Source organism: Oryza glaberrima, chromosome 2, assembly GCF_000147395.1.
Source record: "Oryza glaberrima chromosome 2, OglaRS2, whole genome shotgun sequence".
In the NCBI taxonomy this organism is placed as follows: domain Eukaryota; kingdom Viridiplantae; phylum Streptophyta; class Magnoliopsida; order Poales; family Poaceae; genus Oryza; species Oryza glaberrima.
Genome location: NC_068327.1, coordinates 22,822,139 through 22,846,666, shown reverse-complemented (window position 1 = coordinate 22,846,666; position 24,528 = coordinate 22,822,139). Strand labels below are relative to the sequence as shown.

Here is a 24,528-nt window from a genome sequence, read left to right as displayed (position 1 = left end):
TTTGGGGGTATGTTTGAGAATATCAAATTTTCAAATGAACTTTTATTAGAGAAGATGTGTTAGAGAATATAAAAAAAAATTGAAGGAATTAAAATGTCGAATTTCAATTGTACTTTTTAGAGAACATGCTACCGATAGTATACTATTGACCCTCACTCCCGTTTAGCAATTTAAAAAACGTGCGCGCGGAAAACAAGAATGTAAGTTGGGAAAGTGGAGATGAGAACTCAGCCTAAGTTTTTTTTTTTTGTAAGGTTAGAATTGATGTCATTAAATTTTGCATACTTCTTTTCTTCGATACAGCAATTAACTAACTTTTCTCAGTTTTGACTTTTGACAAATCCCAAAGATAGGACATAAAGTAGTCGAATTATGCATCAAAAGCGGATGAAGCGAGTATAGCCAACTGCCAAGTACTCCTACGGAGCATGATACGATTCGAAAATAAGCTCAAACTTTCGAACGCTTTCATTACAACCAAGTAACATTTCAATTTCATATTATTCCCATCATGCTTCCCGAAGAAACCATGATGAATTTATCATGGTTACAACAGAAACATCCACTTCTACAGCGTAACAAAGAATGGTACTAGTATTGTTCTATTCTGCACGTATTACATTCTGTGTGCGGAACTCAACACGTACTGCTCGAGTACAATTTCAGAGCAGAGGGCAGGGAAATGAAAAGAATGCCATATGTACCAGGTATAGTTAAGTTAAGAAGAAAGAAAATAAAACTGTGAATATATCTGCTAGTATTGTACAATTATGCTACGAGGGCAATGGTCACAAGATGCTGCCTATCAACCATAGGTGCAAGAAGAGCCAATACACCATGAGCCCTAGCCTTGCACGAGGCCGGTTCATCAGAATTTGGCTCCCTGAGACCCTACAGAAAAAAAATACAGGGCAGTCAGACTACAGAAAAATACAGCGTGGTTAGACTAAAGGCAAATAAAATATTAAAACGTGTAGAAAAGTACGAGCTACGAACTCGTAGGAAGCACTACTCTACTCCCAGAAGACGATCATAATTGTCAACACGACGAAAAAGTCAACATAATTCCATCAGTGTTTGACAGCATTGTCTGTTGAAGTGTAAGCTGCTTACCAGATGCCATCAACCCTATCAGCAATCTGTTTTCCTTGTGCTGGAATCATGCCGGATGTATGCAGTGATTTAAATACACGCCCTTCAATACAACAAATACAGCACTGTCAATGACACATTAAAAATGATTATTTAAACAACACAAAAGGAGGCTGTGTTACCTTTGTCGTCAGAATCTTGTGCAGTAATTAGTCGTTCCGACTCTCGGCCAATATTCAGAACAAGATGGTCAGATGAGCCTTTTCGCATTAGTCTAGAATGCGCAGCCGTAGGGACAGATGAAATTGATGCCTTCCCCGCTGGTCCCTGCAGAGAAGTGGACTCTATTGTTACAACCAAAGCATAGATGGAATATTCATACATCTTCACGAGATGTGCTGGCATGTGTAGTATCAGAAACAAAAAAAAAAATGCATGTATAAGATTTGTGGCCAGGGAAATCACACGAAAGAACAGTAATACTACTATCTAATAATATTAGGAGTGTAAATGGCATATGCTAAAAAGGTAATGGAGCAAAAGAAAAGAATTGACAAGATAATAGACAGACAAGGTTTACCAAATCTTCAGCATCAGATATCTCTGAACCAACTGCTGAGGAAGATGCTTCAAATGCTCTATCCATATTAGCCTCTGGTTGCACAAGCCGAGCATGATGCAAGTCATCAAACATCTTAACTTTTGTTGACAACTCATCAATTGCCTTTTCCCTGACCTGCAGCTTTGCTCCCAGTTCCTGTATTACAGACTTGGCATTCCCAGATTCCACATTTGAGGCAATTATTAGTTTTTCCAGCTTTGATAAGAGTGCTTGTGTGCTTGTAGGCTTGTTATCTTCTAGTGCTTCTTTTCCTCCAAGATATCCTAATCGCTGAATCATTCGTTCCATACTAACTGTTATCTCAAGTAGTTCACTACTCTTTGATTCCAGCTCCCTGCGGTTTGAGTCACTATTTCTGGATGCCTCCTTTAGCTGTTCCATTTCACGAGCATGGGATTCAAGATTTAAATGTAAATCTTCATTTTCATATCTCAAGGTATCTACTTCGTGCCGAAGTGCATAAACTTCATCAATGAGACTGAAGAGCTTTTCAATAGGACTAGAGGACATAGCCAATTCTCTCTGCAAATGTGACTCAGCAGATGATGTATTTAACTTATTTATTTTCTCAACAAGCGCTTCCAATTGATCCTTTGAAATAACCTCAGTCATACCTGAATATTTTACAGAGGACGAGAGTTAGGACAAGAATAAAACAAGTAAATAGGTTCTAAGTAGGAAATTGTCAATAAAAAATGTCCCGTTGGCAGTTGCATAAGAGAAATTACCTCTCTCTGTTGTACTTTGTGCGTGCTCTAATGACAGCAACTCTATCTCTTTTGCCTTCAACATATTCCCCCTTTCCTGGTACTCTTGGATCTTTATTTCCATTCCTTTGCGCTCATCCTTTAATGTTTCAAGATCTTTCTCCAGCACACATACTCTTTTTACATACAGCTCATGCTCCTGCAAAGAAGTTTCAGCAGCTGATTCAGTTTGTTTCAGCCTCATTTTTAACTCATCTAACATGGTGAACACTGCCTCTTTCATATTAGATAACTTTTCTGACTCCAACTTCAGTCTGTTTACAGTAGATACTAAAGCATCTGAAACCTTAGTGTAATCACTAGCATCCACATCCTTCAAAACAGATGAAGATCCTTCAACTTTTGATACAATGCTGGAGTTTCCTGTTGCCAATTCTATTGCATAGCCTAGTTCAAAAAGATCATCAGAAATGGTTTGAATCTGTTGGTAGCAATAAATACAATTTGATGACATTGCCCTCAACTCTTTCTGTAGAGAAAGCAATTCGGATTCTTGAGCTCTATTATGAGTGTCCTTGTTTTGCAATTCATTCCTCAAGGTGTCATGCTCTTCTAGAGTATGAGCAACTTTGCTACTTGCCAACTGCAAAGAGTGATGAACCAGCGTGATATTTTCACCCATGTAACCTGACAAGTCTTTAAAAATCTCAGACAGGTATTCAGCTTGGTTGCTCAACTGTTCAACAACAGTAGAGAAGGACAAAGCACCATCAACATTCCCTTTTCTGATTTTGCTGCTTGCCATTCTTTCAGTAACAAAGTTATCGTAGTCTGGGAAAGAGAGAAGCATTCCCGATTCTGAATCCTGCTTATGAACATATGAAATGGTCAGATTATGTTTGACATGATTAAGCCAAGTCAATCGGCACAATTTGAGATATATAAAGTGTAAGTCAGGTAAAAACATTTTTTGGTTCCCTCGCTGAAATATCTAAAAGTTTAAAAAACAGAAAGCCTGCAAGTCTCAAGTCATTTTACCGCCGTATCCATTGTTAGGAATTAGGAAACAGTTACAAACACAATAATTGTTCTGGAGTTACAAGATCAACAGATCCATAACACGAGAACTGCATTGCGTACATGTATAATGGAGTAACTGTTATGATTAGAAGAAGAATTTAGCTAGATTGATTGGTGGTAAGATGGAGTCAGTACCAAGGTCCTAACTTTATACTAAAACTTCAGAAAGCTGTGTATTACAATAGAAAACATAAACACACTGAAAAACACAAACGCTAAAATCATAAATGATTTAAACAAAGAGTCATACAATTGAGTGCGTGTGTGTGTGTGTTGGGGGGTGGGGGGGGGGGGGGCGTTGAGGCTAGGAGAGGAGGGGCACTTTACCTCCATTGTTGGGTCAATCTGAAAACCCTTTGCAGCAAGCTGTTCACGCATACTCCTCACAATAAGGGCCATTTCTCTCAAGGTACTGACCTTCTTTCCAAATTCTTCAGTCATTAATGATAAGAGGCTGTTATCCATTACAAGTGTACTAAGTTTCTCAAGGTAAACATCATGTTCAGTTGAATGACTTTGTAAGTTTCCATGACTTCTGTCCAACTCTTCCAAACATTTGGCAAGCTTAGCATTAAGAGCACTAGTTTCTGTTTCATGCTTGGCATCAGCTTCCTTCTTTTCAGCATCAAGAACAGAAATATTCACTCTAGCCTGTGACAATGCATCTTGTAGTGAGTTAATCATTACATTGGCATCTTCGAATTTGCTGGCATAAATAGCCAGTTCCTCATTTGTTTTCTCCAACTCCTCTTCTACAGCAGCAGTATGCAATTGCATCTGCCGCTTTTCTTCAGAAATAGAAGAGATATACTCCTTTGAATTACTCAATTCATCTTCCAATACCTTTAGGCTGGAAAGGGCATCAGCAAGCTGGCTAGCTTGTGAGGTAACTTGTTCATTTGCTTTGTGTAGCTCATTCTCCACAGAGCTCTTAGTAACTTGTGATTCCTTGATATATTGGGCAATCTGACCTATTTTGTCGATAGGATCCTCACATGGGCTATCGAAAGGAAGAGAAATGCTTGATATCAATTCAACTAGAGCACCCGAAGAAACTTTGGCTTCTGCCAACATGCTTTCCACTTTTCCCTTTTCGTCAATAAGGGAAATAATGTCCAACTGCAACTTTTGAGAGTGTGTGACCTGAGAAGACAGATGCTCAACTTGCTCTCTGAGATCCGTAATGGCAGATTCTCTTGATGCTATCTCATATTTTAGATTCTCCATTTCCATGTATGTTGCATCAATGTCTTGTTTTAGCTTATCTGTTTCAGAGTTCTTTTCATTCAATGTATGTTTTAAATTCTCTATTTCAGAGTTATTCTCATCAAGAGCATGCTTTAACTTATCTACCTCAGAGTTTTTCACATCCAAAGCTTGTTTTATGTTCTCTGATTCAGAGTTCAGTTCATCCCAAGCTTGTTTTAGCTTCTCTAAGACAGAGTTGTTTCCATCAAGAGTTTGTTTCAAGTTTTCTAATTCAGCATTCTTTTCATCCAGAGCATGTTTTAGCTTCTCTATGTCAGATTTCTTCTCATCTAGGACTTGCTTGAGTCCTTCACGTTCCTGTACCAAACCCTTGCCCTTTTTAACAGCCATTGACAGTTTCTCCCTAAGCAAAGATGATTTTTCCTCCACCCGTTCAAGCTCTTTCTGTAATGAGTCCTTTTCATTTTTCAGTGCGTCAGTTTCCTGTACCATTCTTTGTAATTCACCAGATAGCCTCATCATCTCAGATCTATCAGCCTTGTCTTCTTCAAGAATTATTTTACATAATGTTAATTCCTGATCTAGGGTATAAACTTGTGTTTGAAGCTTCTCGAAACTTTCACACTCAACAGGAGAGGACTTTGCTCTTCCTTGGATGTTGGCGAGGCACTGTTCAACTAATTTGCCACCGTCCAGGATTTCATGGTCTTCCAATTGGACATCAGAAACCTCTGCAAATGCCTTCACAAGCTCAGTATACCGCAACGAGACAACAGACAATTGATCACTAGCAGCATGGTACAGGGACATCAATTCAGCATGTTCATTTGCAAGTATGTCCTTTTCCTGCTTCTCTTCAAGTAGAGCTATTGTCAAGCGGTCAACTTCCTCATGCATTGAATTCAACTTGGATTCATGTGAAGCCAGTTTGTGCAGCATAGCAGAGGACTCATCCTGCATCCGTGCTGCATCCTCTTTAGCCTGGTACAGTGAATTGAGAAGCCAATGGATTTGTGAATCGAGCTCACCAGTTAAGACTGCATGTGGAAGGTCAGTTGAGGCTAGGATATCTTTAACTTTCCGATGCTCTGAGAAGATCATGTCAGCAATTTTCTTTTGCTCAACCAGCCATTCCAATCTGTCAGCCATCTCCAAGGAAAGCAGATCCTCTGGAAATGATGCTTCTGACATTACCCCTTCAATGCGTTGAAGAATCACATCCTTTACTGAAAGGGAAGTCTGAACAGAAGTAAGTGCAGTGTTTTCTTCAGTCAGTTGCTCAACAGCAGCCTTAGCGGCTTCCAATGCATTATATGTTTCTCGAAGCTCATCCAAACATTGCTCATGTTCATTCGACTTTTCATCCAGCAAAATCTTGAGTTCCTCAACTCTGCTCTCAGCTGCTTGCATGGCATCTGACTTCTGCTGCAACTCTGTCATGCACCCATCAAGCTGAGCTGCCTTTTCTGCCAATGCCTGCTTCAAGGAATCACGATGCTGCACCAACGACTTGCCCTTTGTAACAGCCATGCTGAGCTTTTCTTTAGTTGTCGATAATTTATGCTCCACCTGTTCGAACTCTGCTTTTGCCTTTTTTGCTTCAGCATTCGCTACATCCAGAGCAGCTTTCACACTCTGAAGCTCTTCAGCAAGATTCTTGTTTTCTTCCCCAAAAGTGTTCACCTTCTGCAGGAAATCTGCTTCATTCCTCTTGCTGTTAACCAGTTCTTCCGAAACAATACCTAAGATGGTAGCATGATCGCATTGCCCTGTAGCCCCAAAATCAGGCTGTACCTCTGCTAGAACCTGCTCAAGTTGTTCAATATCCAGTAAGATTTGTCGATGCCTCTCTGCCAGCAATGAAGTCTTCCTTTCAACAAGAGATATCCCCTCTTCATCAGCACCCTCACTGCTGACGTCATATTGCCCAACCACAGCATCAACAGAAGCAACAATTCTCCCAATAGCTTGTTCTGACCCTTCCCTCGACACCTCAACCTCCGCAGACCTACCGCGTAAGCTCTCGATCTCCTGCTCCCTCGCACGCACCACTGAGTTCAGTTCAAGTACAAGTCTCGAGCAATCGTCAAGCATTGAGTGCAGCGGCGTCAGCGATCCCGACGCCCTCTCATCAGAGTCCTCCGCCGGCAACGATCCCGAAGCATCTTCCCCCACAAGCTCACGCAGCATCCCTCGGAGCGCCACAGCCTCCCGTGCAAACACCTCCCTCTCTTCCTGAACCAAATTCATTCATTCCACGTCCGCATTATTACAAACTATTAGCTATATCGCATCAACTATTGACTGGGTAGATGAGGCAAAAAGCGAAGCGACACCTTGTACTTCCGGCACTCGGCAGCTAAGCTCGACTCGTCGGGGAAATCGATGACAGCGATAGATTCGTCGAGGGAGCGGGCGGAGCGGGAGCCACCGAGGTCGTCCGGCGCGTCCTCGAAGGTCTCTCCGCTGGTGGCGTCGTCGGCGGGCATGTTGACGAGGACGCCGCCGTCGGGGTCGGCACCGGGGCTCCGCGCTTCCTACACGCAGCAGCAGAAGCTTCCATAAGCCGTCCTCCTCACGCGAAGCCAGGTACCATGACAAAAGGACGGCCGAGACGGCGGCGGCGGCGGCGGGGGAATACCTGGGAGGGGAGCTCGACGAGGACGCCGTCGCTGCTGCCGCCCTCGTCGGACTGTACCCGGACGCGCGGCGGGGAGCGGCGGAGCGCGGAGGAAGAGGCGGACGACGAGGAGGAGGACTTGGGGGAGGAGTCGGAGTCGGAGTGGTCGCCCATCGCGGCGGCCACGGCGGCGGCGGGCGGCGCTGGATCTGGGCCCGGTGGTGGGGGGGTGGGATCCGATCAGGCCATCGCCGAGGAGGAAGAAAGAAAAATTTGGGGGGATGTTTGGTCCGGTGGAGACGATGGCGTGTGGGCCCCGATCCCCAGGGTGCATGGAGGTGGAGGTGGAGTAGCAGAGCGGCGAAGGCTTGGAGGAGACTGTGCTTACGAGTGGGACCCAGGACTCAGTGGGAGATGGGAGGGTGACATGTCACCTTGCCGCATTTGTCAGCTGGTCGGACCCCACGTGGCGGTGTGTGTTAACCGGGCTCCCGGGAGATCGCGTGTACTTCTTCGTGTCGGGCCCCCGGTGGTAGATTTTCGCCGACCCGTTGACCAGTGTAAACGTTCCGGTTGCTAGTACTCAATCTGTAAATAAAATAAATTCTAACTGTATATTTATCAATAGAATTTGAGTGTTTAGACTGAGGGAGTAAATGATAGGAGTATCGTAAGAAAGTAAGCGTATGTTTGGAGAGCTTCTAACTACTATATCTTCTCCCAAAATCAAAAGCCTTCAATCAGTTTAGGTCTTGTTTGGGGGAGCTTATCCTAGCTGCAGCTTTTCCCAAACGATGCTTCTGCTATAAGCTGCATCAAACAATCCACAGTTTCTGAGAATCTGTAATTATAGATTCTGAAAAATGAACTAAGAAGCCAGAAGATGGGTTTCAAAGCTTTTCCAAATTCTCAGAAGCTAGCTACCAAACAGCTGCTTCTCAGAATCTAAAGCTTCCCAAACAGGCCCTAGATTTTGGTCCAGATTCTGAGAAGTTGTAGTTGTAAAATACTACATGAAATGAACTAGAAGCCAGAAGCTGGGAAACCCCACTTTTCTAAATTCTTAGAAGCTAGCTACCAACCAGATGCTTCTCATAATGTTAAGCTCCGCAAACATGCCCTAAATCTTTTTTATAAATTTTAATGAGCCATAGCCTAAATGATAACTTTGAACAACAAAACTAGATAGGAAAAATTGCAAAAAAAAAAACATCCATAAGTTATTTGAAAGTTTGACATTCTATCCCATAAATTATTCTTTTCAAGTGTCAACCAACCTACTTAGTTTTATTTAAAAACCATCATAGTATTCATATGTTTAATCGAATCAACACGTGTTTCATAAAGTGTGAGCTGTCAAGGTGGCTTTTACTGAAACTAAATCATTTCAGAGTATAGTCTTGATATTTTTTTTAATATTCCACAAATAAAATTGTTGAGGAGAGTTTAAACATTATCGTACTGAGTTTTGTTGTATGAAAAAAAAAAGCTCAAACAAATATAGAAAATAAGTATAATGCAAGCACTTGGACAAAATTGATTGTTTTGATTTACCACCCCAAGATAGCCAATGCGCACGTGCTTAATTGAATCAATCTAATAATACTATATTAGCGATAACGGGTTGTTTCGATTAAACACGTACGCATCGGGGGTGGTATTTACAACAAAACTAAGTTGAGGGTATTAAAAAAAATGATTTATGAGGTAGAATGTTAAATTTTATGTGACTTATGGGATTGTTTTTTAATTTTTTCCACCTATATATGAAAATGGAGGTTCCCTCAACTATTAAAACTAATAGATTTTATCCCTTTGAACGGTACGAACGATGGTTTTATCCATTGTGACGTTGAGTGAGCCGGCTACTGATCTTGAACGAATTCAAGGAGGGGACAACTTCTATAGGATGAAACATCAATATTAGTTGAACTACAATTTCTCAAAGAATAAGAAATAAATAAAACAAAAGCTTTTGTCATAAAAGCTATAGGAAAATTTCAAAACAAAAGAAGAAAAAATTATACTCCCTCCGTCCCATAATACAAGGGATTTTGAGTTTTTGTTTGCACTGTTTAACCACTCGTCTTATTTAAAATTTTTTTAGAATTATTATTTATTTTTTTACTTACTTTATTATCCAAATTACTTTAAATACAACTTTTCGTTTTTTATATTTGCACAAATTTTTTAATAAGACGAAGGTATTTTTATAGGGCTAACCACTCACAAGAAAAAGAAAATCATAATTTTTGGATGGTCACTTGCCAAGTTTCCATGGTTGGTCAAGCGCCATTATAACACTTTATGGCGCGTAACAGTTTCCGAGGCATGGGTCCCACCGCCCACCCCCGGAGGCTCGAGCAGTCGAGCAGCGTTCCCTATCTCGCAACATCGCATCACGTTCGTCCGATCCCCTAGCGTGGCCACCGATCCGCCCGTCCCTGCTCTGGGCTTGCCGCCTCCTTCCTTCTCCCACGACGACCCACCCCAAGAGGCCCAGACGGGAGACGGCTTGCCGCCTCTTCTCCTTCCCGCTCCGCGCCATCCACCTCCCCCTCCTCTCCCTCCCCTCCGCCGCCGCCTGGCAGCTTCCGCATCGGGGGGAAGCGCGGTAGCAGCACTGGTCTGTCCAACTCGAGGTGGTGTTATCCCCAAGATCGAGAAGGTGCATTTGGGGTGGTGTTTCCGCTCGGAGATGGTCAGAGGGACATCGACCCGGCAATACTGTTTCTAGAACCAAATGTAGGTAAAGTTCAAGCTCTGCTCTTGTGAGTTGTGGCTAGAAGATGATTACAAGGCCCTGTTTAGATCTCACCCCAAAATTTTTCACCCTGTCACATTGAAGGTTTAAACACATATATGAAGTATTAAATATAGGCTAAAAAAAACTAATTGCATAGACTGCGACTAATTTGCGAGACGAATCTTTTAAGCCTAATTGCTCCATGATTTGACAATGTGGTACTACAATAAACATTTGCTAATGACGGATTAATTAGGCTTAATAAATTCGTCTCACGTTTTACCGATGGATTCTGTAATTAGTTTTTTTTATTAGTGTCTGAACACCCTATACGACACACTATATAATACCTGATGTGACACGCCAAAACTTTACACCCCTGGATCTAAACACCCCCTAAGTTTATTTCCTTCTATGCTACTCCATCTGTTGCAAAATGTAAGGAGTGAAATTAATGAGAGAGATGAATAAAATGAGGGATGACTGAGACGAGGAAGTAGGTTGAGAGGTTATTATTACATTTTGGGGAATTTGGGGGTTTTGGGGGTGAACTTGAGCAGTATCGCACATTGAGTTCGGGTGACGCTTTTTTCTGTTGCTTCCTGTCAATAATGTAGCCTCATTTTTGTTTTTACTGCTGATTTGATGCTTTCTTTGGTCCGCTGTTTGTTCCAGGTGATTGGAGAGATTCATCAGTGATTGCTTTAGACAAGACTGTACTGGGGATTTATTGGTGTTTATAAGGATGGATGATGCTGTTCGAGGGCAGGGATGCGTGGGGAGGCTCAGGAGCTTCAACAAAACAAAAAAGAAGAACCGGAACTGCAGTGATGACATGCGAAATGGTGATGACGAAGAGAAGAAGAAGTACAGTCATCACGACATGAAGAAGAACTTGCGAAATGATGCCAACGAAGAGAAGAGGAAGAGCAGCGATGACATGCGAGATGGTGATTTTGAAGAGAAGAAGAAGTGCAGTCGTCACGACATGAAGAAGAACTTGCGAAATGATGCCAATGGAGAGAGGAGGAAGAGCAGCGATGACATGCGAGATGGTGATGACGAAGAGAAGAAGTGCAGTCGTCAAGACATGAAGAAGAACCTGCGAAATGATGCCGACGAAGAGAAGAGGAAGAGCAGTGATGACATGCGAGATGGTGATGACGAAGAGAAGAAGAAGCGCAGTCGTCACGACATGAAGAAGAACTCGCGAAATGATGCCGATGAAGAGAAGAGGAAGAGGAAGAGGAAGAGGAAGAGGAAGTGCAGTGATGACCTGAAGAAGAGTGTGCTAAACGATGCCAGCAAAGAGGCGACGTCACACAGTGACTGGAGAAAGAATAGGAAGGCTGGAAGCGATGCTGAGCAAAGGGGGAAGAAGTTGTTGAATGGCGACAAGAAGGCTAAGAGTAGGAAGGTGACCACTCCATTCTTTGAAAAGATGCGGAAAATAAAAATGCAGCGCACGAGCAACCAGAATGGTGAGAAGAATATGAAGAGTGACGGTGACAGCTATAAGAAGACAGTGCCGCTCTCAGTCAACAAGGGTAAGATGGAGAAAGATGGAACGAACAAGAGGACTTTGTCTAATACACTTGTTGCAAAGGAGAGGAAAATGCGACCTAGTGACAGTATGGAGATGAAGATGAAGAAAAAGAAGCGGGATGCATCATTCGTTCAACCTGATGAGAGGACAGCTCAGACATTTAGCACTAAAAACAAGGAAAAGAAGAGGAAGGCGCCATCTACACCATTGAAGAGGGAGCAGAAGGAGCGAGTGGCTAGCAGTGACAATAAAAAGGAGACGAAGAAGGCTTGTATTGTTGCTATAGGAAATGAGAAAAAAAATTGTAGGGATGGCAAGAAGAAGAAAAGGAAAGCAGCCTTCGCATTCTTCAAATTTGTGCGCGACGAGTTCGAGGAATTACTGGTGTGTGCAGATTTCTAATTCCTACACATACTTGATTATGTCTGTTGCTCATAAGCTCTTCTTTAATTAGCTATCCATGACCTTGAGACTTTTATTTGTGCTTGAAACTTGGAAGGTACTTGGAAATTAATATCATCTAATATTATCGGTCATTGGTTAATTTAAAGGTGACCATATGCTGTATTCTTCTTTCTACAATCCTGCCTGCCATTGACAACCAGGACTAAATCAACTACACAGAGGAATGATGAAGAGGCCTTGTACGAACAGAGTCAGTTTCAATTTGACCTTGTAAATTATTCAGTTACATCCTTTTTACCATTCTTGAAAAGGAGCCAAGAGCAAGAGGTGCCAAAGTTTATAACATCGTGTGGAGGTTTTCTCTCATCTTTGGAGACTTATGTACCTCTCCAGCTCTCCTTGGAGTGGTACCTCTTGTAACCTTCGGAGAATCCGAAAAAAACCCAACGAATGTATGGCCTGTTCTCCGTAGTGCATCGTTATGGTGCTGTAGTAGCCTTTTGCTGCCATTGACATGGCCATTAAGCAACTAGTCATCTTTCTTGTTGCGACCATAATGATAAAAAAATATTTTGGCCGAAAGGATCAGATAAGCAGTTATGTTTTCTTTTTCTCTCTGTTTACATGGATGCATGAAGTATCCAACTTTCTGTCTTATTTTTAATTTGGCACCTGCCTTGCTGCTTAAATATCTCTCCATAGCTCTCAAGCACCCTAAAAAGTCTCCGTAATTTCAGCTCTGTTTTTTCTTGTTCATTTTAGTGTCTTTTTTGTCATTGTTTTTTCTTCTTGTACTGTACCATGATGATTATCCTTAAATATTATATGCACATAATGTTGATTTATTCTTGTGCAGTTCATACCACCAGCAGTTGCACCCAGCCTTAAGGATTTAATTGATCGCCATGTATACCTTGAAGACTCAGAGGGGAAGTGTTCAAAGATCAGGCTATCGGTGGTGGATGGTTCCCTAGCTTTTTATGAGGGATGGAACAGTTTCGTTTCAGAACATTGTATTAAGTGGGGTGAATTTCTATTATTTGAGTACACACCAGAATCAACATTTTCTGTGCGGGTGTTTGGTATTGATTCTTGTGAAAGACTACATTTCAGTGTCAAAAGCGGAGGAAAAGGTGCTGTGAAGAAAAGGAAAGAAAGGCATACATTATCTGATGATTTGATATCACATTATAATGGTCAGTATCAGGACTCTGAAGACATACACGATGACCCCAATGTTTCTGGTGAATCTCCTAGGAGCAAAGAGCCCAAAATAGCAGTTGATGCTGAGATTGGTACCAGGAATCTAGTTGCTAAATCTATAAATGCAGCTTCCGAAACACAAGACTCTGAAAGAGTTGAAAGTGGGATTGGATATGGATCCTTAGGGGCACTAGGTAATAAGGTTAGAAATTTAAGCAATGGGGAGTGTGATACAAGGAGTGACTCTGTGTTCTGTATCCAAGAAAAAACAAGAAGATCTGAGGTTATTATAATAAGTGATGAAGCTTATTCAACACAAGTAGACGAGGATACCATGAAGCAAACAGCACCAAGTGAAGCTTCAGAAATACATCATGTGACTATCAATACACAAAAAGACCTTGAAAGAGTTGTAGATGGTGTTTGTTGTGAATCCTCAGTAGCACTAAACAATAAGATGGGAAATTTGATCCTTGGAGAGCCCAAAAACAAGAATATTTCACCAGCATGTAGCACAGAAAAAACAAATGGATCTGAAATAACTCCAACCACCGGTGCAATTCCTTTAACACAAGAAAATATTGATACGGTGAAGTTAAATACACTTTCTTGCTTCGAGGAAGACAGAAGCACAACAAGAGAATCTGAACTTGCTGCTGCTATTCCAACAATATCAGAAACTCATGATTCAGATAAAGATTTAGGACAGAAACATCAAAGGAATTCCGTTCAAGTAAATTCTATCATAGCTGTTGACAAATATCTTAATGATAGTGAGATGAATATTAGTGGAAATATTTTCAGAATATATGAAGCTCCAGCGGGTACTCGGTGCTTGGAGAAGTGGAAAAGGGGTATTGTGAACGGTCGAGCAGCTCTTGATGACATTGGACAGGTTAGACCTGAAAAAACACAAAAAGCTGGAGAGAAGTTAGTTGGTAATTGTGGTGCAATGGGAGAAAGTCCAGTTGATCTACGGATAGAGTCTGATGTTACTGATACCTGCCTCAAACCAATTCTCAACATACCTATTGAAGAACTCTCGATTCTTGATAGCGTATCAATATCCAAATGCGGACGTAGCAGGACAGAGGTCAACCATTTGTTCAATCAAAAAGGTGGAAGGGTGCTACTTCTCATAATACCTATGATGTCTGGAAGCCTGAAACTATTTTTATTTCTCAAAAGCCTGAAACTAACATTTACAAAATTAGCTTGTTTAGTTTGAATATAATTTTTATTTATAGCGTGTACTGAATTGTCTATTTGGTAGGAGCTACTGTTCAACTGCAAACAAAAAAGGAGCCATTGAAACCAACTGGTAGCAGCGGAAATAGAAAGGGGGACAAAATTGCAGTGTCTGTCAACCGTGTATTTGCTCATCAATCAGGTGAACTTACCTAGTTTATTTCATTGTAAAATTAAGGAGAGGCTGACCAATTTCATTTTGTGTTTCTTGTTGGGCACTCAAATTCACCCATGCAGAACTTCAGATCCCCCAGCAGGAAAATGGAAATTTTACCAGTTGTGTAACCCCAGTGGCTCTGCTGCCTGCTAAGGCTGAACTCCTGGATCTGGATGATCATTCCCTTCAATTCTGCATCCCTTCTACCATTCAGAAATGGCTTGTGAGTTGTTTGTATCCCATGGACAATTTCTTTTGCAGCTCATTAGTATTTTATTAAAACAAGGGCAAAATAATCCATCATATCTGCTTTCATGGAATCAAGGGATAGAAAAAGAGGACTTTTACGGTACTCCCTCCATTCCAAAATATAAGGCACAACCACTCATAACTCAAAGACCAAGAAATAATTATTATCATCTTGTAGTTTGGATCATCCTAATAAATACAATGCATGCATCCAATAGAATTAGAAAACATGAGAGTGGATGATTTAAAAAAGTAATAATTTAATGGAGAAGATGCTATAGTTAATTGCCTACATGCATGCATGCCTTATATTATGGAACATCTAACAAAAGTGGTTGTGCCTTATATTTTGGAATGGAGGGAGTACATTGTACTGCAAGTATATACTAGCAGTATATAGAAAAAATGCCACACCAAGAGTGAAAAATAAGGACTTGCACTTTTGGATTGCGATGGATCTACCCATCTGCAACGTAAGGTGTCGTGGTCCGAGTCCATGACGAGCAAACACCGCTGGAGGATAGCTGGGTGGTGTTGGCTGCTAGCCGCTAGGTGTGAAGGGAGGACTTAGGTTGGGATGAAGAACATTGAGTCAATATTAAAGAGTCGTATAAGTTGTACAGTTGTATTTTCAGAAATAGGTGCAAGAGTTATATAAGGAGTAGAGTTCTACTTTCAAATACAAACATGAATTATTAAAATATTATCTAGCAGTGCAAAAATCCATAGAAATATAGTTTTATAAAATACTCCTAAACAATTACTCCCTCCGTCCTATAATATAGCAACCTAGTACCGGATGGGACATTTTATAGTACAATGAATCTGGACAGGAGGATGTCATTGTACTATGAAATGTCACATCCGGTACTAGGTTCCTCCTGTCCAGATTCATTGTACTATGAAATGTCACATCCGGTACTAGGTTGCTATATTATGGGACAGAGGGAGTAATAAGTTAATTGCCAAGATGCAATCTTAGTGGCCATGTCAGCAGAAACCCAATCATATATCTCTAGATTGTAATGCGCCACCTTATGCAATTCGTGAAGGTTTTCAGCTACAGTGTTGTGCAATGGATGCAATTTGTTGAGTTCATGCTGATTGCAGTGAGGGCGGTGTGTTTGGATTGGAAACATCTGTTTATTATCTAGGCCACATAAAAAAGCATCACTCCAGAATAGCTCATTGCTGGTTATGATTGTATTGTTGAGGCTTGAATTCGTGTGTTTTCTATTTGTCTTAATTCGTTTTAGGCCGCTGTAAAAGATACCCCTCTACTAGTATCACAGTAGGTCAGTAGCTACTTGTTCTTGGGCATACTCATCAATCTACTAAGATCACAATAAGGAATTGATGCAGCATAAAACTTTAGTTTTGACTTACACTTGCCTATAATAACGCTATAAAGCTCCTGACACTGTTGATGAGTATGGCAAGCCCATTGACAACTGCTCTTTCTTTGCTGTCTTTGTTCAGGAGTTGCCCAAATCGCTTCCAATCACTTGTCGGCAAAAAGGAAGGTATGACCGGAACGTCGTAATCCTCAAGGATCCCATGAGGAGGCTATGGCCGGTCTTCTACCATGATAAACCGGTCTTCGTAGGCTTCACCGCGGGCTGGAAACCTTTTGCCGCAGCAAACAACCTCCAGGCTGGGGATGTCTGCAAGTTTGTGAAAGAGATGGACGAAGATGAGCTTGCGTTCCAGGTTTATATCACAAGAAAGTGATGGCAAGTGCTCTAGCTGGGTGCACCATCTTCAGTAGAACATGGCTGCTCTGCTCCCTCTGTAAATATAATCTTAGGTTGGTTTGCTTTTATGCAATGTTCTTGCTGCCATATTTTTCGTTTTATCCATCAGGGAAATTCTTGCAGCTCACATGTTCACATGACTCTGTGCAGGCATCAGGAACTATGGCTTTTCTTTTGGTTGCAACGACAACAATGTGCTGGCTGGCCACCAGGTTGTGTGAAAGCCGCGGTTCTAGGCGCCCTCCACTACTGACGAAATGATGGTTCTTTTTGGGTTGGCTGTTGTGCTGCATACTTGTCCTGACCAATTGGTGTAATGTATATATATAGCCTTGCCGTCCAAGACGACAAGCTGACAATATTGTGGACTTCAACAATGCAAAGGTCAAGGCATTGAACTTGTGTTGAATACTTGAATAAGATGTTGGCACTTTGGAACCAGACTCCCTTCCCTTTTTTGTACCTGTAGACAAGACACCACGGTCTAATAACTGGCTGGTCTAACTGAGTCCACGGTCTCGCAACCAAGGTTCACCAAACCATTTTAGGTGGGGTTATCATCACACTACAGTTTAGCAGTTATCGTGGTAACCACGTTGTTACTCTGAAAACTGTGTGGTTACCACGAGGTATTACGTAGTTTCAAAAACCGAGAAAATTACCGCACAAGATAACTACGAGAACTGCACGAAAACCGTACGGTAAACCCCTCGCAACGTTAGGCGTTGGCCGATGCCGTATTTGCCGTCGGATCGGTGTTCGGGTCGTCGAACCACCGATGGCGGCGACGGACGCTGCGATCGATCGGCACAGGCGAGAGCCCGAGAGCTCCCGTTCTCCCGGCGCCGCGGCAGCTAGTGACACCCGTATCTCATGGGATGGGATTACTGGCGTGCTTCGCGCACGCAGGTGGCAACCCGGGAAAAGTTGGCTTCCCCGGTGGGGGTTCGCTCGCTCGATCGGTCGGGGCAGTCAAGTGCTGGCGGAATAAAGGAGGATTGGTTGGGATTGATCGATCTGTCTGTTCCATATTCCGCCTGCCGTCTGTGACCGCGATGAGCCGATGACGCCTTCCTCCTTCAGCTCACTTCAGTTTCAGCTCGCCAAACCCCAACCGCTCCAAGCCCAATCCGTCTTGTCCCCTTCGCACTTGCCAATGCGCTCCCCGTGCAGTGCACCACGCACGCCATGGACCGGTTTGTAACTTTGGTTGCAACCGCTGATCCTGACTCCCAACCGTACGGTTTACAACACCGACTAGTTATCGGACAATTATCACTTGCGGTAACCTTTTCAGTTTTCGAAATCACGATATAACCGTATGTTTTTTTTTAACTACTCGATTACCGTGGTAACTGTCAAACCGTGAGACGATGGTAACTCATAACTTTTTTCTTTTTTAAGATCTAGAAAGAATATCTTTTACCCTGTTCGAATACTCTATAAATAGGATTAAATTTTGGATACTTGTGGCATGCTTTTCAAACGGCTAAACGGTGCGTTTCGTGTGAAAACTTTCTATATGAAAGTTGCTCTAAAATATCAGATTAATCCATTTTTCAAGTTTGTAATAATTAAAACTCAATTAATCACACATTATTATAACCTCGTTTTGCGTAAAACACTTAATTTTCATCTTCAGCAGATTCAAAGACCAAATTCCTGAATTTTCATGGTTCCTTATGTAATATGTGGTGAATACTAAATAGTCTGATGTGTCTTTTCTTCTTTTAATTTGTAAAGTAGTAACTGTGCTGGATAAGACTTTAGTCTAGTTTAGTTTTAGATGTAGGTGCACCAAACTGGTAAGTGGTTTAGTGCATACGTAGTTCAGTAGACGCATTTTATCATGCTTAAAGAGTGTGGTCAAACAATATAAAGCTCATGGCTCTGCTTTTGTGGTTAACTCGTGGTGGTGTCATGCTATCCCATGCTTCTATCCAATGTAAAGATTGCCGTTATCCATTGACATTAGACAACATTTCTCTTACAACATTTCTATTTTATAGGATGTATTTTACAATGTATCCAATGTAAAATACGTTGTTCATCCTATAACACTTAACGGAGGATCGCTAGCAGAATCCTAATAACGATGGTATTTCTAATACAAAGTTACTTGTACGATGACATTGCATGAAATTCACACTTGTCGATGGCTTAGAATTAGGTGCCTGTCAATGATACTTCCTTTTTTCTTAAATTTTCTCTTATAAATATTCTCCCGATTAAACTAAAAGACACACACAATACTCGCAATCGCACCTACACCCACGGATGTGTCTCTTATCATATGGAGATCCAGAAATCCCTAACTAGAAAAATCATTTCAAAATTCAGGTGCGTTTCAGCTCGCAAATATGCCCAACATTCGCAGGAAATAGAATTCAAGCTGACGGAGGAGGAACGAGATCCTCTGATGTAGAAGCCTCTACGTCAGAGGGACGTTCAAGGCGGGATCACCGTGCGTAGCGCATCCGACGGCACCAATCATTCATAGTGCCAGTCCGTTCTCCATCTTCGACCCAGAAGACCATTCAGTCGTCGCCGCCGACGCTGAGGGCATAGGTGACGCCTCCGCCTGCTTGGTCTCATCGCCGAGGGCGCCGCCTGCGAGGTCCAACAACCCACCATGCTAGTCACTCTTCAACATGGTCGGCAAGAAAGTGAAGTTTCCACAAATGATGTTGATGAGTTACACACCTACACAGGGAACGAATCGACGGCTGCTTCATGCCTGATGCAGAAGCCAGACGCACACACAAGTGTTGATGAACCTGCAATCTGTAGAGCAGTCCGGAGTGGCCATGGCCAGGCAGATGGCGGACTGCGGTGCCCAAACAGCGGCGGCAAGAGAGACGCTGCAGCCGACAGCGTGATGAATGGCGACAAGAGAGGAGTAGCAGCCGGTGACGCGGTGGACGGTGGCGAGCAAGTAGCGGCACCCGGCATCGCCAATATTTCCCCCTCACGAGTGAACAAGTGCAGCTGCAAATGAGGACCACATTGCGCTATTCATCAGGAGCGTTGGATGCTTGGGGGACGGTGGATCGAAGAGCTACTGCCCTCTGACGTAGTTTTCCCAACATCAGAGGATCCGGTTCCGACAGGGGAGTAATAGATCCATGACTCTAACCGCCATATATATCACCCTATGCTTTTCTGTGTACTTACCTACTGTACTTTATTATAAAACTTTATTCTTTCATTGTATTTAAATTGAATAACTTCACAATTTATTTACTCTATCCGTTTCATATTATAAGTCGTATAACTTTTTTTCATAATCAAATTTTATTAAGTTTGACCAAGTTTACAGAAAAATTTAGCAACATCTAAAATATCAAATTAATTTTATTAAGAGGGCAGCTACCCTACGGGATTCCGTTGCAACGTGGTAGTCACGGGATAACTAAATCCCCCGACATATATTTTTTTGACCGAGTTTGACCGAGGACCACACTGTCCACGCGATTCCACCCCAGCCAAAACCCGGCTCGGTATCACGTGCCTTCGCGCGCGATACCTCGCTGGCGGCGCTGCCGCCGCGACTACTCCGAGCAGGAGTGCTCCTTCCTCCAACCAGCTAGAACCCTGCTTTGCACGCAATACCTCGCTGGCACCGCCTGCAACTACTCCTAGGAAGACTTTCCCCCGGCCAGAGCAAGAGAGGAGGACTTTGGTTGCGACAGCAAATAGGAGACAAGGATCGAGTCTAGGTAAGGCAGAAGACGAGAGAACACGTGTGGTGCTTGATACTTGATACCTTGCAACCAGCCATGATACCTGATGCCTTACAGGTGCCCGGTACCAGGTCTGATACCTGATACCTTGCAGGTACCAGGTACCAGGTCTGATACCTATGGTACTAGCCATGATACCATAGGTACTAAGTATGGTACCTACTGGTACCATGTCTGATACCTGGATATCAGACGTGATACCTACATGTACCAAAGTATCATGATACCACTAAAGTATCACGGCAATAAATAACCAAAAATCATATGTTTATCAAGAGAGAGTTGAATAAAAATTAATAAAGGAAATCAATACCATGAATAAGTCATCATAGCTGTAGAATCACCCATAGAACATGTAGAACCCAAAATCAAACACAGAACAAGACAACACCTGAGCTTGGAGGTCGCGAGCCTAGATCTGGGTGTACTTGATGACGGTGACCTCGTCGACGATGGCCACCTCCTGAAATGTGGTGAGCAGCTCCGCCTCCATCATGTGCTTGGGCACCTACCCCACGAACAGCTTCACGATCTTCTCCTCTACTCCGCCCACGCCTCCACCAGCAGCAATGGTGGCGGCGGTGATGGCAGCTTCCTCCACGCTCGACGCGCCACCCTGCAAGGCCAGTCGCCGCCGTTGCCTCCGTGCTCCATGAGGGTGCTAGTCAGAAGGAGAGAGAGGGAGAGAGGAGAGGGAAGGGAAAGTGATGAGAGGATAAGGTTGAATAGATGGTGTGAGGAGTGAGAGTTAGAAATTTAGTGGCAGTAGTTATCCCGTGCCTATGGAATACTGTTCAGTGGTTTTTCTATTTAATTAATTAACATTAAATTTGATAATATGTTTATTTTGTGTTAAAAATACTACTATATTTTTCTATAAACTTGATCAAATTTTAAAATGTTTGAGAAAAAAATAAACGATTTAATATGAAAAGGATGGAGTAGCCTCTTTTTGGGTCTTTCACCAACTCAAAGCCAGCGTGCAACGGTATTCCAGCAGATCACCCTGGGTGGTGCACCGGTTCCACCAACCCCACGTTCGCAGCTAATATAGCTCTGACCGCTTCCGCACCGCACCGGATCGAACTCATCAGCATCAGCACATCTCTCTTCTCCGCTCCCCCCGAAATCCTCGCGCGAGCCGCCGCCAGCCACGCCATGGCCGGCACGTGCACGCACGCCGAGTTCTTCCGCGCGCAGCCGGCGTGGGCGCTGGCGCTGGCGGGCGTCGGCCTCCTCGCCGCCGCCCGCGCCGCGCTCCGCCTCGCGCTCTGGCTCTACGCCGCGTTCCTCCGCCCGGGGAAGCCCCTGCGCCGCCGCTACGGCGCCTGGGCGGTCGTCACGGGCGCCACCGACGGCATCGGCCGCGCCATGGCGTTCCGCCTCGCCGCCTCGGGGCTCGGCCTCGTCCTCGTCGGCCGGAGCCCCGACAAGCTGGCCTCGGTCTCCGAGGAGATCAGGGGGAGGTACCCCAGGGTGGAGGTGCGGACGTTCGTGCTCGACTTCGCCGCCGACGGCCTCGCCGCCGGGGTGGAGGGGCTCAGGGAGGCCATCCGTGGGCTCGAGGTGGGCGTGCTCGTCAACAACGCCGGTGTCTCGTACCCGTACGCCCGCTACCTCCACGAGGTGGACGAGGAGCTCATGCGCACCCTGATCCGGGTCAACGTCGAGGGCCTCACGCGGGTCACGCACGCCGTGCTCCCGGCCATGGTGGAGAGGAAGCGCGGCGCCATCGTCAACATCGGCTCCGGCTCCTCCTCCGTCATGCCGTCCGATCCGCTCTACTCCGTCTACGCCGCCACCAAAGCGTGAGCTCTCCCTCGTGTTCTTGTATCCCCTAATTGCAAGTTCACAACCACTTTGCTAGTTTGCTCTGTGTTCTGAAGTATAGTTAAGTTTAGATGCGGTGCTTTAATTTATCTGAATGTTCCTGATGATAGATGGCGGTAGTGCAAATACTTGTTACTTCACTACTTGATTTTCCAACCTATTAGGAAGATTTTGGGGTTTGAATAGGGAAACCGAGCGCTTTTGGTGTGAGCTGTTAGTTTTGAAATTCTGATGTCACACCCGTATCAGATTCTGGTGCCAATCCAGAAGTAGCTGGAAGCTGGAATAGTACATCATTTAGTGCCTTTTTAGCTTGTGATATGCCGAAGTTGTGGTCAGATCTGTTGTGAAATCAGTCAGCGGTCTGTTAGTGAATTAGAAGAATGTGAATTGCTTATTTTTAACATGCCATAGTATATTAATAAAATCACTTGCAGTTGTTTCTGACGGGTTTGTTACAGTAACTAGATGCTTTGAAAACTGGAGTACCTGGTGGGTCTTATTCTCATGGGATATGGCTCATCTTGAGTCCAAGACCAAGAAATCTTGCAGCACACTAGCACAATCATGTAGGAGTAAAAAATATGCTAGCAAACCACGCGCACGTATGAACAGTTGGATCATTTCTCCCTTTTTTCTGTGCGTAAATCTTGGCATTATGCAGAGGTACATAGCGGGGAAAGATGAATAAAGTCACCATTTCTCCTCATGTATATTTTTTTAGTTGAAGCTGTTTCTGTATAAACTTGTGAACTCTCTACAACTTAATGCAAGTTTGCCCATTTCCATGCAAATTGAACACATTAACATGTATTACTAGCATATATATTCCTACAATTTCATAGGAATTGTTAATTCTGCTGGAGAGAACAGTGATGCTCTCTCTCTCTCTCTCTCTCTCTCTCTCTCTCTCTCTCTCTTCATTTCAATCTACCTATGTTAGCTAACATAGGACTGAGACTAATAAATTTTTGTTTCTCAGTTACGTTGACCAATTCTCAAGATGCCTTTATGTTGAGTACAAGAGCAAGGGTATTGATGTGCAATGCCAGGTAATTACTAGTTTCTGTTTCTCAAAGTATCTCTCCATTATGCGGTTCTTGCAAGCTCAACATCTGATTTTCCTTGTATTAGAACGTTTGGTTATCTAAGACTATAACCTTTTATGGCCATAATCACCTAAGTGCTTGTTTGGTTTTTCCTACATATCTCTTGTCAGCAACTGAAATTTCAAACAAAAAACAGAATACACCACTTGTCTTAATCGGTCTCCTGTATATATTATGGTAGAAGCTTTATACAATATGTTCTCTAAATTAACTAGAGTGTTTCTGAAGTTGGTAAGACTGCTAAGGATAAATCATTGCATAATGCACATAGATGCAACCAAATGCCGACAAAGGCTTTCTCAAATAAAACCATTATTTTCTCATCATCTACTTTATTTTTTAAGATCGTTTCTTTTTTTTTTTTTACTGATTACTGAGCTGTCCCTACTTTTAACCTTATCTGTCATGTGAAAATTTAGTTATCTAAAATGCCCCTTCCTGATTCAAAAAGAAAATAGATTATTAGATAAATTGCATATGTAAATGAGAAACAAAGAGCACCTCAGTAGTGTGAAGTCTCCTGAGTGTACTTGGTGGTCCAACAAAAAAAAGAAAGAAAGAAACATCTGAATAATTTCCCTGCCTGTTGTTACTATAGATACTGTTCTTTCTTCTATATGAACTGTTGCACACTTAAATGACTTGTGATCTGTTCAGGTGCCCTTGTATGTGGCAACAAAGATGGCCTCTATCAGGAAATCCTCGTTCTTTGTCCCATCCGCGGACACCTACGCCCGTGCTGCCATTCGTCACATAGGCTATGAGCCGAGGTGCACACCGTACTGGCCACACTCTGTAATGTGGTTCCTGATCTCCATTCTCCCCGAGTCACTCATTGACAGCATTCGCCTGGGAATGTGCATCAAGATCCGCAAGAAGGGGCAAGCCAAAGATGCTAAGAAGAAAGCGCAGTGATGCTTCAGATTAGTCATTCTTGTTTGAGATTTTACTGTTTCCTGAGCATGTTGGACAAGTACGTGGCTCCGCTGTACAACTTCATAGATACATTACATTCCCAGTGTTTAGATCGTGAGTTATATTCCTTCCACTGATTATGAAACATGAACCTGTAGTCCATGATTTCCTACTGTAACGCCAGATTTCAAAGAACTGAAATTAACTCGAAAAAATTGAGTATGCCTTTCAGAATTATTTTCTCTCTTTTTCCCGTATTGTTGGGGATACAGCTTCTTCTTGAGATGGCGTTC

The 24,528-nt window shown here is 43.0% G+C and overlaps 3 protein-coding genes across 4 annotated transcripts; 2 read left to right on the top strand and 1 right to left on the bottom strand.

The window, feature by feature from the left end:
• Nucleotides 1-471: 471 nt before the first annotated feature.
• LOC127762094 (trans-Golgi network-localized SYP41-interacting protein 1) lies at nt 472-7,642 on the bottom strand. Its single transcript, XM_052286453.1, has 8 exons — nt 7,352-7,642; nt 7,047-7,247; nt 3,829-6,945; nt 2,443-3,286; nt 1,673-2,328; nt 1,275-1,419; nt 1,114-1,195; nt 472-891 (listed from the first exon to the last, which is right to left on the bottom strand). Exons 1-8 carry the CDS (start codon nt 7,502-7,504, stop codon nt 789-791), a joined length of 5,301 nt encoding a protein of 1,766 aa, XP_052142413.1. The 5' UTR covers nt 7,505-7,642; the 3' UTR covers nt 472-788.
• Nucleotides 7,643-9,843: 2,201 nt separating this feature from the next.
• Nucleotides 9,844-17,083, top strand: LOC127761417 (B3 domain-containing protein Os02g0598200). Of its 2 annotated transcripts, none has more exons than XM_052285708.1 (7): nt 9,844-10,075; nt 10,752-12,006; nt 12,884-14,348; nt 14,504-14,620; nt 14,716-14,858; nt 16,364-16,691; nt 16,789-17,083. In XM_052285708.1, the coding sequence occupies exons 2-6, from the start codon at nt 10,822-10,824 to the stop codon at nt 16,613-16,615; spliced, it is 3,162 nt and encodes a 1,053-aa protein (XP_052141668.1). In that variant the 5' UTR covers nt 9,844-10,075; nt 10,752-10,821; the 3' UTR covers nt 16,616-16,691; nt 16,789-17,083. The 2 variants fall into 2 exon arrangements, with proteins under 2 accessions (XP_052141668.1, XP_052141667.1); XM_052285707.1 differs by having other exon boundaries at nt 9,844-10,079.
• A 4,374-nt stretch (nt 17,084-21,457) lies between these two features.
• On the top strand, nt 21,458-24,368 carry LOC127762771 (very-long-chain 3-oxoacyl-CoA reductase 1-like). Its single transcript, XM_052287258.1, has 3 exons — nt 21,458-22,189; nt 23,194-23,263; nt 23,978-24,368. Exons 1-3 carry the CDS (start codon nt 21,540-21,542, stop codon nt 24,233-24,235), a joined length of 978 nt encoding a protein of 325 aa, XP_052143218.1. The 5' UTR covers nt 21,458-21,539; the 3' UTR covers nt 24,236-24,368.
• Nucleotides 24,369-24,528: the final 160 nt, after the last annotated feature.

What these genes read in the sequence shown, in the direction of transcription:
- LOC127762094 (XM_052286453.1), bottom strand. Translation starts at nt 7,504, where the DNA reads ATGGGCGACCACTCCGACTCCGACTCCTCCCCCAAGTCCTCCTCCTCG. An exon ending in TCGTCGAGCTCCCCTCCCAG is followed by an intron (nt 7,248 to 7,351) that starts GTATTCCCCCGC and finishes TGCTGCGTGTAG; the next exon opens with GAAGCGCGGAGCCCCGGTGC. An exon ending in TATCTGATGCTGAAGATTTG is followed by an intron (nt 1,420 to 1,672) that starts GTAAACCTTGTC and finishes ACTTCTCTGCAG; the next exon opens with GGACCAGCGGGGAAGGCATC.
- LOC127761417 (XM_052285708.1), top strand. Translation starts at nt 10,822, where the DNA reads ATGGATGATGCTGTTCGAGGGCAGGGATGCGTGGGGAGGCTCAGGAGC. An exon ending in CCATTTGTTCAATCAAAAAG is followed by an intron (nt 14,349 to 14,503) that starts GTGGAAGGGTGC and finishes TCTATTTGGTAG; the next exon opens with GAGCTACTGTTCAACTGCAA. An exon ending in TGTATTTGCTCATCAATCAG is followed by an intron (nt 14,621 to 14,715) that starts GTGAACTTACCT and finishes TCACCCATGCAG; the next exon opens with AACTTCAGATCCCCCAGCAG.
- LOC127762771 (XM_052287258.1), top strand. Translation starts at nt 21,540, where the DNA reads ATGGCCGGCACGTGCACGCACGCCGAGTTCTTCCGCGCGCAGCCGGCG. An exon ending in GTCTACGCCGCCACCAAAGC is followed by an intron (nt 22,190 to 23,193) that starts GTGAGCTCTCCC and finishes TTTGTTTCTCAG; the next exon opens with TTACGTTGACCAATTCTCAA. An exon ending in GTATTGATGTGCAATGCCAG is followed by an intron (nt 23,264 to 23,977) that starts GTAATTACTAGT and finishes TGATCTGTTCAG; the next exon opens with GTGCCCTTGTATGTGGCAAC.